At 42.1% G+C, this 13,018-nt stretch overlaps 1 protein-coding gene across 4 annotated transcripts in view; it reads right to left on the minus strand.

Annotated features, from left to right (window-relative positions):
• The window catches only part of CRTC1 (CREB regulated transcription coactivator 1), an 83,046-nt gene that overhangs the window by 46,733 nt on the left and 23,295 nt on the right, over nt 1-13,018 (minus strand). For all 4 annotated transcript variants that reach the window (XR_012636298.1, XM_074939613.1, XM_074939612.1 and 1 more), the window contains exon 2: nt 1,978-2,094. Coding sequence is in view for 3 of the 4 variants with exons in the window: in XM_074939613.1 (XP_074795714.1) it covers nt 1,978-2,094 (117 nt within the window). In the remaining variant the exon portion in view is untranslated. The remainder of the gene's footprint in view (nt 1-1,977; nt 2,095-13,018) is intronic.

Below are 13,018 nucleotides of genomic sequence, written 5' to 3' on the forward strand. Positions count from 1 at the left end.
GAAAGGCGCCTCTCCCCCAGCCCTGGCAGCTCTGACGGGGCTGGGCTAGGCCAAGGGAGAGGCTCCTCTCCCCGGCTGGCTGTGGCAAGTCCGGGGCAGGTCTGTGGGGAGGGGCGCCCCTCCCCACCACAGGACTGAGCCCCTGCGCGGGGCTTAATAAGCAGCTGAGCGGCTTAGAGGGAATTTAGCCGGGCCTGCATGGAGAAGACCCTGGGAAGGAATTCTGCAGAGCTTGAGCTCGAGGGGTGAAAAGAGGGCAGAGGATTGGTTCTGGGGAGGATGGAAGAGTTTTTGTTCCTTGGAGTTGGGAAATTATTACCCTAGTCTAGGAAAGACAGGAGCAGAGCACTTAGAAACTGTAGCAACTGACATTATGTAAAACTTTTAAATACACAGAACACAAGCAACCTAAACAGAGAAAATTAAATGAGATTTTAAAAGTTTTCCATTTTAGTAATATGGGATATTAATCAGTAACGGGCAAAAAAATGCATAACTTGGATTGTTCTGACAATGTCTTTTAATACAGGAGCAAGCTAAGCAGATTTAGTATATAAACCACAAATAATGAAATGAAACAAGCCACCAGTTTCAGGCATCATGAGAAAACTAATCTAGATAAAGGAGTCATTTCAAAAATTAGCCAGAGCATAACAAAACCTCAGTAAAAACCTCAGCCATATTGAAGAATGGAGCCTACTCTCAAGCTAACGTTTAGCCACAGGACATTTGATTAAAGCATTTTACTCGCCCCCACCCAAAAAAAGGTGCCAAGAATATGCACCCAATTCCACAAAATATTCACGCTGTAATAGACTCACCTCCCACCCCCATCTTATTCTGTGGCCGGGATTATTTTGTCCAGTGTGTTTCCACTTGCGCCTTTAGACTGTCACCCCTTTGGGAACGGGTCCCATCGTAAGTCCAATACTGGTCACACTGTGAATAAGGCCCTTAGCTTTTGTAAAAGTTTTTAGTAAAAAAAAAACAAAAACAATTACATGGTTTTTGCCAATTTTGACCAAATTATGGACCACTCAAGTATGTAAAAATACTCACTATGTTAAAAAAATCTAATAGAATCACAAAATCATAGAATATCAGGGTGGGAAGAGACCTCAGGAGGTCATCTAGTCCAAACCCCTGCTCAAAGTAGGGCCAATCCCCAACTTTTGCCCCAGATTGCTAAATGGCCCTCTCCAGGATTGAACTCACAACCCCGGATTTAGCAGGCCAATGCTCAAACCACTGAGCTATCCCTCCCCCCAGTACATTAAGTAGATGCGCTTTAGTTTATGTCTAGAGGCAAGGCTGTCTTTTAAAGTAAGGCAATGTCATGGCAGATATATGCATGCGCATGCATATGTGTGTGTATGTACTGTTGATGTACAGTCCATGAAATAAACCACAGCATTAAACTGCTTATACTTTCAATATGCTTACCTGTCTTTATTTGTTGCTCTTTTCCTTTCCTCCTACTCCCCAATATTTACCCAAGAAACTGTGAAGTCAATTTTTTGAACTGGTTTTTACCGTTTTTTTTTTTTTAATTTTTGTAATAAGCACCAATAAATTCCCAGGAAATTTTAAACAAATAAAAACTGAAAACGAAGGCCCTTGCCTCTGAACAGTACCATGCAGATGCACATGGGCACTATAATCATTCATAAAGCAGAGTTACTCTTTGGCAGCATGCACTTATGTGGCACCAATTGTGAAAGATGTCCACAACCAGAGCGCAGCAGAATTGTATCAATCAACTTCTTGGTAACATATATATTTTTCCACAAAGCACTATGCGCTTTTTATACTTTAAAATTAGATTCTTTAGGACTGATAAATCTTAATACAGTTACGCTGATCTGCAGAGGTTACGATTCTGTGCTCTGGGCCTGTTATCAGCCTTTATTGTACAGTCTCCAGTTGAAGAAAGTCACAGCTCTGATTTAAAATGTATAAACAGCAGCTGAAGCTCACCTGGAAAGGCAAGTCCATGGCACTGTTCCCAATCTGATTCACATTTGGCAGTGACCCTCCATAGTACTGGCCACGACTCTGTCCCAACTGCAAATACTGTGTTTTCTGTAATTGTAACTAAAGAAATAAGAAAAAAAGGATGATTGCAACTAGGAGAGATACTTTAAAAAACAACATTCATTTCATTCAATTGTGCTTAATTTCAGACATCACTGAGAACAGCTTCCATTCCAAACAGTGTGAAAGGAAAATTGACACCAGCTCATGAATAAGTTTAACTATGAAGAGTAAGATTGAAGATGACAGGTTGCCAATTCTGCTTGACAAATGATAGAAAGTCAGCTTTGTAATCACAGTGACCACATGCAAGTTTATATCAATAAATTATGTGAAACCATAAGGTATTTATCTCACCTACTAAAGAGCTAGAATTTAAAAAAACTTACATTAATCTGATGTTTGACCATGCTAATGCCAAAATTAGATACGAGTTCAAAGAGCTCAGATATATACGTAACAAAATCACTCTCATTTAAAATATATGTATTTGTTTAACAAAGCTTGCAAAGTTTTCGGCATTTGTCCTTGAACAGAATTATTCAGCCTAAATTGTAATTTTATACTGCGTAGGAAATCCTCTTATTGTCAGGGTGCCAGTTTCTTAACACTGGAAAAGGCTCTTTAGACAAGCTGCAGATAGCTCTTATGTCCAGAATGTCAGGTTTCAGAGTAGCAGCCATGTTAGTCTGTATCCGCAAAAAGAACGATAAGAGACTTGTATGAGAGTGAACAATGTGACACAAACAGCACAGTTTCAGAGAATGCAGGAAACATGTTCAAATGTTAAATGACAACACACTACCTGAAAAACATTTCAGCATGTTCTACATGTTCATCTAACCAATAATAGTTTTTGTAAAGAGATAAAGGAAAAAAAGAAACCTTTGCACATGAAATTAAGTCATCTTATTTTCACTGTTATTCCTTCTCTTTCCAGAGAACTGTATGTCCTTAACCACTTTTGATTAACAGAACCTGCCTTTTAACAAAGTTTTAAGTGACTGGCTTTCTTTTCAAGATAGAAAATCTTGCATCCAAATCATATTTACCAGTTTACTAACTCCATTTTCAGGCATTTCTCCTTGACTTCGGTACTGCTTTTGCACAGCAAAGTCAGATCTGATGTCACAGTGCCACCACATCCCTCTGCTAGACTGACCAAGTGCAGGCTGGGATCATTTAAATGTGACAGCTTAGCTGTTCTACTTTCCGAAAAGTAAGACGGGCATTCCTAGATTGGCAATGAACAGTTGTTTAAAGAATGTTCGATCCTTGGACTAGAAGCACGGTAGCATGTACATCAACAGATCTTTCATTTTCACTCACAAACGGATCCTTAAGCCATTCTCTCAGAATCCTAGGATTTCAGAGAATGAGGTTTGGAAATGCCACAACAAATCTGGCATCCCCAAAGCTCAGTGTTCACATGTTTGTTTTCCCTTTCTTCGGAAATGAAAAATGGGACCTGTGGTCCTACCTTTAAATGCCTACAACAAAGACTATGGGGTTGAACAAAGACATTTATGTGAAGGCAAGCAATTTGTTTCCTCCTAAAAAGCTGAAAAGGATTACTATCAAGGGATACTCAGATAAAACTGTAATAATGTGACCAGGTGTCCTGAACAGTTCTGAGTATGCGCAAATTCACCAGAGGATAATCATAACTGAGGGAGAAAACGACACAGGCCCTGCTTGTATTATGTCTGGCTCTAGACAGCACTCTCAGGTTGCTCAGTTTCACAAAACAGTGAATTCACTCTCAATAATAAGCATGCACACTGATATGATAAAATCCAAATCTTATCAGAAAACAAATCTACTTGTCCCTTAATGGTGAGCACTCTATGAGAACCAACAGTTTTCCACAGACCCAGTTAACCCAGATCTCTCAACTGTTTTGTTTGAAGCAATTAATCTGACAAATGTATCAGACAATTCAGATCTAATCTCAACTGTAGAAATTTTATTGTCAAAAAGGCACAAAAACTATGCTAGCTGTTTAGCAACTGTGAAGCAAGTGGTCTGCGCTTCCCATTCCTTAAGAATGCAACTCAATCTGCAGAGGATGGAAGAGTTGAGAACCTATTTGCTGTACTTAGCAGTGAAAGTGATTTCTTCCCTTATTCTTCAATCATCCCCTTTGATACCAGAACAGTCTTAAAATGAGCTTGTTAGAAGGCGTTGATGTATCTGTGATTTTACCAACACTACCTTCAGTGAGCTCCATGCAGGAAAAATTACTAAATTTTAATTGCTCATTATTGCTACTATTTACTAGTTTTCACCACTATAAAAATTTACATTTGTCTTGTATTTGTATTTATTATTCACCTCAGCCTCTTCCATTTTAAAAGTTCTGCCCTGCAATGGCTGCTGCTGGTTATCCCACAGTTAAGTCAACACTCAACCAACTTCACTGTAATAGAGCAAAACTGTCTCAATGCCCTTCTACCAAGAACATAAGTGTTTTAAAAGACCCACTCTCATTCCCAATAGGACCTTCAGTACAAAGGAGGATGTTACTCACCTTACAATAAATAGTGTTTGAGATGTGTTGTCTACACGTAGTCCAATCTTGGGTTCACACATGCCCCATGCACCAGAGACTGGAGCCTTTTGGCCAGCAGTGCCAACCGGCCCATGCCCCAGCTGTTCTCATGCTCCCCACTCATGAAGGTATAAAAGGATGGTGTGGGGCCAACTGCCTCAGCTCCTTAGCCAACCAGAATTCAAATGATAATGGATACTCCGAAATAGCAAGGAAGGCCAACAGGTCATGGAATACACATAAAAACACATCTCAAAATACACCAGTTATTGTAAGTTAAACATGGTCTTTCCTTCTTCAAGCAACTGTCTACATGTATTCCATTCTTGAGACTTGTACAGTAACCCTGTGTGAGGAGATGGGTAATCAGAATCTTAACCAAATAATGACTGAAGGACCACTCTGCCAAAGCAAACATCTGCTTGGGACACCTCCCCAATAGCATAGTGTTTTTTGAACATGTGAATTGAACCCCAGGTGATAGCCCTACAGATTTCGGCGATGGGGACATTTCTAAAGGAAGCCACAGATGCAGCATGAACTCAAGCCGGGTAACCTTTAGACTTGTCAGGGGAATCAAGTTTACCTATTTGAGAACAGTCTGATAGTACAGCCTGGGCATAGGCTATGAATAATCTAGAAGAGACTCTGAATGGCTTAATTCTATCTAAATGCAAATAAAGCTCTTAGAAAAATCTAAAGAGTAATTTTCTTTCAGAATCACTGGCATGAGGTTTCAGAAAGAAAACAAGTGCATGAATAGTCTAATTAACATGAAAATTAGATATTACTTTAGATCCCATCCAAACTTCCTACCTAGAGAGAGACCTTATCCCTATGAAAAATAGTGTATGGTGAGCCTGCCATTAAAACTTGAATTTCTCTCACACAACAAGCAGAATTAACAGCCACCAAAAACAATGTTTTCATGGAAAGATGATGTAATGAACACAGATAACTGTTCAAATGGAGGACCCATAACACCAACTAATATCACACATTAAGATCCTACAAAGGAGAGGATTCTCTAATCAGAGGGAGTACTAATCCCTTCAGAGATCTAGACACGGTTGGATGTGTAAAGACTATGCATAGAGGTCTACTCAGGCCTAATTTTAAACCCTGACCCCAGATCCTCACCCACTTGACCTGAGCCTGAGGGAGTTGGGTTGTTTTCCGAACCAACCTGAATCCTGTTGTGTTCACATTGTGTGGCTCTACCTGTGTGGTTTTGAATCTGAGGATTATAAGCAGATATAACCACAGGTTGAACTTTTATAGAACTAACTGAAAGTCCAGATGATTTTAACAAGAGCAGGTCACCTAAAATTAAAAGAATGTCTGTTAGGGAGAGTGAGGTGTGATGTTATTCTGTCCAGATGGTAAATCTTTTCCTTTTGACATTGTGTCCTTGTGGAGTCCTTCCTATATAGTCCTTGAACTATTATTCAAAATGGTCAGGACATCCCTGGAACAAGACTTCTCCACTTCAGCTAGGCAGCAAGCATTCAAGATGTACAGTGCAGAGACACTGGGTCTGGATGAAAGGTCTGCCTGTCATTTTGGGAGATCAAACCTGAGACTAGACACAACACGTTTGGAGTCCCTACAATAACTCTCAGGAGGTTTGGAAACCAGAACTGTCTGGGCCAAACTGGTGCTATTAATATCAACGTTACAGCATTCTGTCCAAGCTTTCTCAATGTATACGATATTAAAGGAATCAATGGGTTGGGGTTCATCAGACCCCAAAACCATTAGAAAAGCATCCAGTAGAGATCCTTGAATTCAGCACCCTCTCGAGCAAATGGTGTTGCATTGTGTGTTCATCTCTAAGGCAAAACTAGTCTATGGTTGGGTGACTCCACTTCTGGAAGATCTGTTGAATAAGAGCTGTTGAGTAACTGAGTTCTTTCTTCTGACCATTTGTGGTCAGAAGAAAATGGCTGGTTCAGCCAATCTGCAAGGGAGTTCAGTCCTGAGCAGTGCATGATGCACCAATTCCATAGCTGGATCCCTTCCTGACAGAGGATTACCTGGATCCTCTCTGCCAATTTATACAGAATACTACAGTGGTGTTTTCTGTCATCACCAGTATCAATTTGCCTTGGATTAGAGGTAGAAAGCTACACATGCTTTCTGAGAGGACAAGATCTGTCTCTTGACCAGAGAGCCTACAACTGATGATTTAAGTGTACTCCCCAACCCAGACTGGAAGCACGCATCATCAGTGTTAATGTGGAAAGAGAAGGCAACAATGGAACACCTTTGCACATATGAATCGGATTTTTCCACTAGTATAGAGAAGAAAGTAAGTGTTGATGAACCCTCAAAGGCATGTCTATAGGGTACTTCTCTGGAGCGAGTATCAACTTCAACCAGCTCTGAATACAATGAAGTTGAAGTCTGGCATGGGGAGCGAAGAATGTGCATGATGCCATGTGCCTAGAATTCTTTAGACACTATCTTATAGACATTTGAGGGATGCACTGTAACTCATTTATAATTTTTGTCACTACTTTGAACCTGAACTGTGGTAAGTAGATTCCACCACAGCAACGATGTACCTTCTTTGATGGCATCAAAAGATATTTCTCCCCAGTTATCCTGAGCACCAGTTTGGCAGGTACCTGAATATAATAAATGTTGCTTGAGGCTAGCTGAGGAGGGGTACCTGGAATCAGCCTGCTGCCAAGATAAGTATAAATGGAAATGTTCTGCTTTTTGAGAAATGTCACCATGACCACAAGGCATTTTGTGAATTTTGCATTTTGCAGCTGCAGGCAAATGGGAGAACTGTGCATTGGAATTGTTGTGTTCCCACTACAAACTGCAAATGTTTTCTAAGAGCAGGTTGGACTGAAATATGGAAACAGGTTCTGGACGTCAAGAGCTGTAAAGCAGTCTTGTGGATCTAGGGAAAAGATTATTGAGGTTCGGGGCAACACACTGAATATGAATGGTCAAATGAGTTTGATTCTTCTCAGATCCAGAATTACACTCTAACCTCTCTTTTTTCAAGGCATCAGGAAAAACTGAGAATAAACACCCTTTTCCCTGAACTGAAGAGAAATCTTCTCTATGCTCTGAGAGACAAGAGATTCAAGCCCTGGTTGCAGAATCCTCTTGAGAGCGGTCCCTGAAAAGAGACAGGGAAGCTGGGCGAGAGGTAGGAACGGTCAGGAACTGAATGGAATGTCCAGTCTGAATAACCTCAAGGACCCATTGTCCTGCTGTAATATTGTTCCAGGTTTCAGAAAAATAAATCAGAGGGTCTGGTTCAGAAAAGCTCTTGACAAGACTGTCAAATCTGTTGCTTGTTTGGATGCAAAGTAGCACCCAAAGAAAAAGCTCAAGGACACATCTTGTGGAAGTGTTGCTTCTTTCTTGGAGACTCAGCTGGACTCTGACAAGAGCAGGAATAAAGATATGACAGCTGTCTTGACTGTGATTGCGGTCTGTTGTTTCCTCTTCAGTTGAGAAGCATACACACCAAGCAATTTTTTACAAATGGCTTCTTTTGTGGTCACACCAGCTCAGGAGTGTACAAAATAAAGCTCCAAATCTACCCCAAAGGAAGAGACTTAAGTGAATTGACATATTTGGAAGGAAAAGCTATCCCCGGACAGTCTTCAAATGAGGAATTCTAATTATCAAACACTCCTCTCCAAATACCTTTCCTGGCAAAGGGTCATGGAGATCCCTGATAAAGTACCACAAGAGTCCAGAGAATAAATTAAAATCTTTAATCACAATTAGCAGCTAAAACCTCACTACAAGTGGCAGTAGACATACTGAATACTGCACACATTCAATGACACTTGCCACAACGAGGTGTGCGTCTTGGTTACAATCTTCCAGTATCCTATGTGAGGTTTAAAATGCTACTAACAATCTACCTTTTGAAGGGTCAGAACTGCAGTATTTAGTTCAAAGAAGGATGACACTTTGCACACTCTTGGTAGGATGTATTGGGGCCAGAGTTTAGCTGAGCTGGTCCCTAAAGACCATCATTAACTGGCATCACCAGTCTTTCTGGCAGAGATGTATGTAATTTAGAAAGAAGTTTGAGATTTTTCACTCACAGCCTGCACAAGGGGCTACTCTTTGTAAGTACCAAAGAATACAGACATGCTTTAGGGTGTCAGAGGAACTACATTTATGCCCTGAACTACCCTTAGAGATGGGTGAGAAGATTTCTATCCTTTCTTTGAGGCTCCATGAAAAGGTGATCTTACATTCCCTGCAGGAATGATGATGTCTCCTACCCATTTTTGATGAAGATTTTGGAGCCAGAACCTTTGCCAAAAGAATAGAAGAGTCAGACACGCCCAAGGCATGGTAGCTGCTGGTGCACTTTTTGAAGAAGACAGTTCCAAACCTGGGGGATCCAGCATACCCAGATACAATGCTGGTCTCATATTTAACTAGCACGAACAGCTTCAAATTCAATTTTGAAGTAAACAAATAGAGCATTTGTTCATGATGTGTCCCTCACCTACACAAAAGGCACTTAGAAAGACCATCATTAAGGGAAATAGTTGGGTCACATGAGAGATATTTGAAATCAGGAGATTTCTGATCAGCCATAAGGACTGAAGTCCCAATATTGGGAAACTAAAGCAATATAAAAAGTTTCCCAAATGAAATTCAACACTAATCCTAACACTAACTACATATAGCATTTACAGTAGAAAAAAAATTAGGAAAAAATAGCTAGAGTATAGACACCACTAACCATCTCTCAGCCAAAGATGGTGAGAAGGAACTGAGAGGCAGCTGGCCCTATTCAACCCTTTTATGCCCTTTGACAGGGGACATAAAGAAAGCTGGTGGCAGGCCAATGGACACTACTGGCCCTAAGGTTCCAATCTTTGGCACATGGGGCATATATACACCAAGAGTGGAATACATAACGATTATCACTCAAGGAAGGAGAACAAGGAAAGATATCCTCATCTGGCCACTTCCTGAAGTTACTCTGTATGATCAGATGACAATGTCAGCTGACTGATATTTTAAAAGTTTGAGCAGCATTTTTATGCTCCAAATATTTGCCTGATACCAAGAAAATGCAGTTCAAGTCTGCTGTGTGTGCACAAACCAGACAAAAAGCAATGCAAATTTCACTGTTACGATTTGTGAGTGCTCTAAACATGTGACTCATCTTAAGAGGGATTACTTAGCCTCCATGGTAAGAAGCAAGTTAAATTGGAATAGATACTGGATGCCACCAGAGCAAATACTTCCTCCTTTTTCTAATCAAAATAACTCCACCAAGGTATGAACCTGTCAACTATATGCACAAAATGTAAATTAAAGATGCAATCCCAGAGACAAAAGAGGTTGGATGCTTTGAAATACTCTGATCATCATTTTTGAAAATAAAAGGTTGCTTTACAGAGTGAGATTATTCTCAAATCCTTTCACACTTCCCAACTCTAGTTTGCTCTAGTGAGATTAAATTAATGGAAGTTTTCTATTTTGAACTCTTGGGACTTCACCAAGATATTTTACTTTCTTGGTCCAAGATAACAGTGTCAATTTATACTGTATGTTTCCCAGAGAAACATGTATTTTAAATTAAAAGATCAATTTAGAAATTTCATTATTAAAAACAATGGTTTTGCATTAAGCAGTTGTATATTGTAAACGAAATGCTGCCCAAATGAAAATGTCATGCTACTAATTTGCTATTTTAGATTTGTGAAACGAGCTGTATTTAAAAACAAACATATTTCCAAAAAGCTACAAAAGTGATACAACCAAGAACATCCTATGTGCTGACAGCAGCACCTTTACAATGAAACAGCAATTTGTCATGTAACAATTTGGTACCCTGACTGCCTGCACATTCCAAACAACTAGATTCCGAACTCAGTTACCTCAGCAGGAAACAATCGTCCGATGAAGTGAGCTGTAACTCACGAAAGCTTATGCTCAAATAAATTGGTTAGTCTCAAAGCCCTGGTCTACACTAGGACTTTAGGTCGAATTTAGCAGCGTTAAATCGATGTAAACCTGCACCCGTCCACATGATGAAGCCCTTTATTTTGACTTAAAGGGCTCTTAAAATCAATTTCCTTATTCCACCCTGACAAGTGGATTAGCACTTAAATCGGCCTTGCCAGGTCGAATTTGGGGTACTGTGGACACAATTCAACGGTATTGGCCTCCGGGAGCTATCCCAGAGTGCTCCATTGTGACCGCTCTGGACAGCACTCTCAACTCAGATGCACTGGCCAGGTAGACAGGAAAAGAACTGCGAACTTTTGAATCTCATTTCCTGTTTGGCCAGCGTGGCAAGCTGCAGGTGACCATGCAGAGCTCATCAGCAGAGGTGACCATGATGGAGTCCCAGAATCGCAAAAGAGCTCCAGCATGGACTGAACGGGAGGTACGGGATCTGATCACTGTATGGGGAGAGGAATCCGTGCTATCAGAACTCCGTTCCAGTTTTCGAAATGCCAAAACCTTTGTCAAAATCTCCCAAGGCATGAAGGACAGAGGCCATAACAGGGACCCGAAGCAGTGCCGCGTGAAACTTAAGGAGCTGAGGCAAGCCTACCAGAAAACCAGAGGGGCGAATGGCCGCTACGGGTCAGAGCCCCAAACATGCCGCTTCTATGATGAGCTGCATGCCATTTTAGGGGGTTCAGCCACCACTACCCCAGCCGTGTTGTTTGACTCCTTCAACGGAGATGGAGGCAACACGGAAGCAGGTTTTGGGGACGAAGATGATGATGATGATGAGGTTGTAGATAGCTCACAGCAAGCAAGTGGAGAAACCACTTTTCCCGACAGCCAGGAACTGTTTCTCACCCTGGACCTGGAGCCAGTACCCCCCGAACCCACCCAAGGCTGCCTCCTGGACCCGGCAGGCGGAGAAGGGACCTCCAGTGAGTGTACCTTTTAAAATACTATACATGGTTTAAAAGCAAGCATGTGAAAGGATTACTTTGCCCTGGCATTCGCGGCTCTCCTGGATGTACTCCCAAAGCCTTTGCAAAAGGTTTCTGGGGAGGGCAGCCTTATTGTGTCCTTCATGGTAGGACACTTTACCACTCCAGGCCAGTAACATGTACTCGGGAATCATTGTACAACAAAGCATTGCAGTGTATGTTTGCTGGCGTTCAAACAACATCCATTCTTTATCTCTCTGTGTTATCCTCAGGAGAGTGAGATATCATTCATGGTCACCTGGTTGAAATAGGGTGCTTTTCTTCAGGGGACACTCAGAGGAGCCCGTTCCTGCTGGGCTGTTTGCCTGTGGCTGAACAGAAACGTTCCCCGCTGTTAGCCACGGGGAGGGGGGAGGGTTGAGGGGGTAGCCACGCGGTGGGGGGAGGCAAAATGCGACCTTGGAACGAAAGCACATGTGCTATGTATGTAATGTTAACAGCAAGGTTTACCCTAAAAGAGTGTAGCCACTGTTTTATAAAATGTGTCTTTTTAAATACAGCTGTCCCTTTTTTTTTTCTCCACCAGCTGCATGTGTTTCAATGATCACAGGATCTTCTCCTTCCCAGAGGCTAGTGAAGATTAGAAAGAAAAAAAAAACGCACTCGTGATGAAATGTTCTCTGAGCTCATGCTGTCCTCCCACACTGACAGAGCACAGACGAATGCGTGGAGACAAATAATGTCAGAGTGCAGGAAAGCACAAAATGACCGGGAGGAGAGGTGGCGGGCTGAAGACAGGGCTGAAGCTCAAATGTGGCGGCAGCGTGATGAGAGGAGGCAGGATTCAATGCTGAGGCTGCTGGAGGACCAAACCAGTATGCTCCAGTGTATGGTTGAGCTGCAGCACAGACTGCCACTACAGCCCCTGTGTAACCAACCGCTCTCCTCCCCAAGTTCCATAGCCTCCACACCCAGATGCCCAAGAACGCGGTGGGGAGGCCGCCGGCCAACCAGCCACTCCGCCACAGAGGATTGCCCAAAAAAAGAAGGCTGGCATTCAATAAATTTTCAAGTTGTAAACTTTTAAAGTGCTGTGTGGCATTTTCCTTCCCTCCTCCACCACCCCTCCTGGGCTACCTTGGTAGTCATCCCCCTATTTGTGTGATGAATGAATAAAGAATGCATGAATGTGAAGCAACAATGACTTTAATGCCTCTGCAAGCAATGATCGAAGGGAGGAGGGGAGGGTGGTTAGCTTACAGGGAAGTAGAGTGAACCAAGGGGCGGGGGGTTTCATCAAGGAGAAACAAAGAACTTTCACACCGTAGCCTGGCCAGTCATGAAACTGGTTTTCAAAGCTTCTCTGATGCGTGCCGCGCCCTCCTGTGCTCTTCTAACCACCCTGGTGTCTGGCTGCGTGTAACCAGCAGCCAGGCGATTTGCCTCAACCTCCCACCCCGCCATAAACGTCTCCCCCTTACTCTCACAGATATTGTGGAGCACACAGCAAGCAGTAATAACAGTGGGAATA

Source organism: Natator depressus, chromosome 25 (genome assembly GCF_965152275.1).
Source record: "Natator depressus isolate rNatDep1 chromosome 25, rNatDep2.hap1, whole genome shotgun sequence".
NCBI lineage: Eukaryota > Metazoa > Chordata > Testudines > Cheloniidae > Natator > Natator depressus.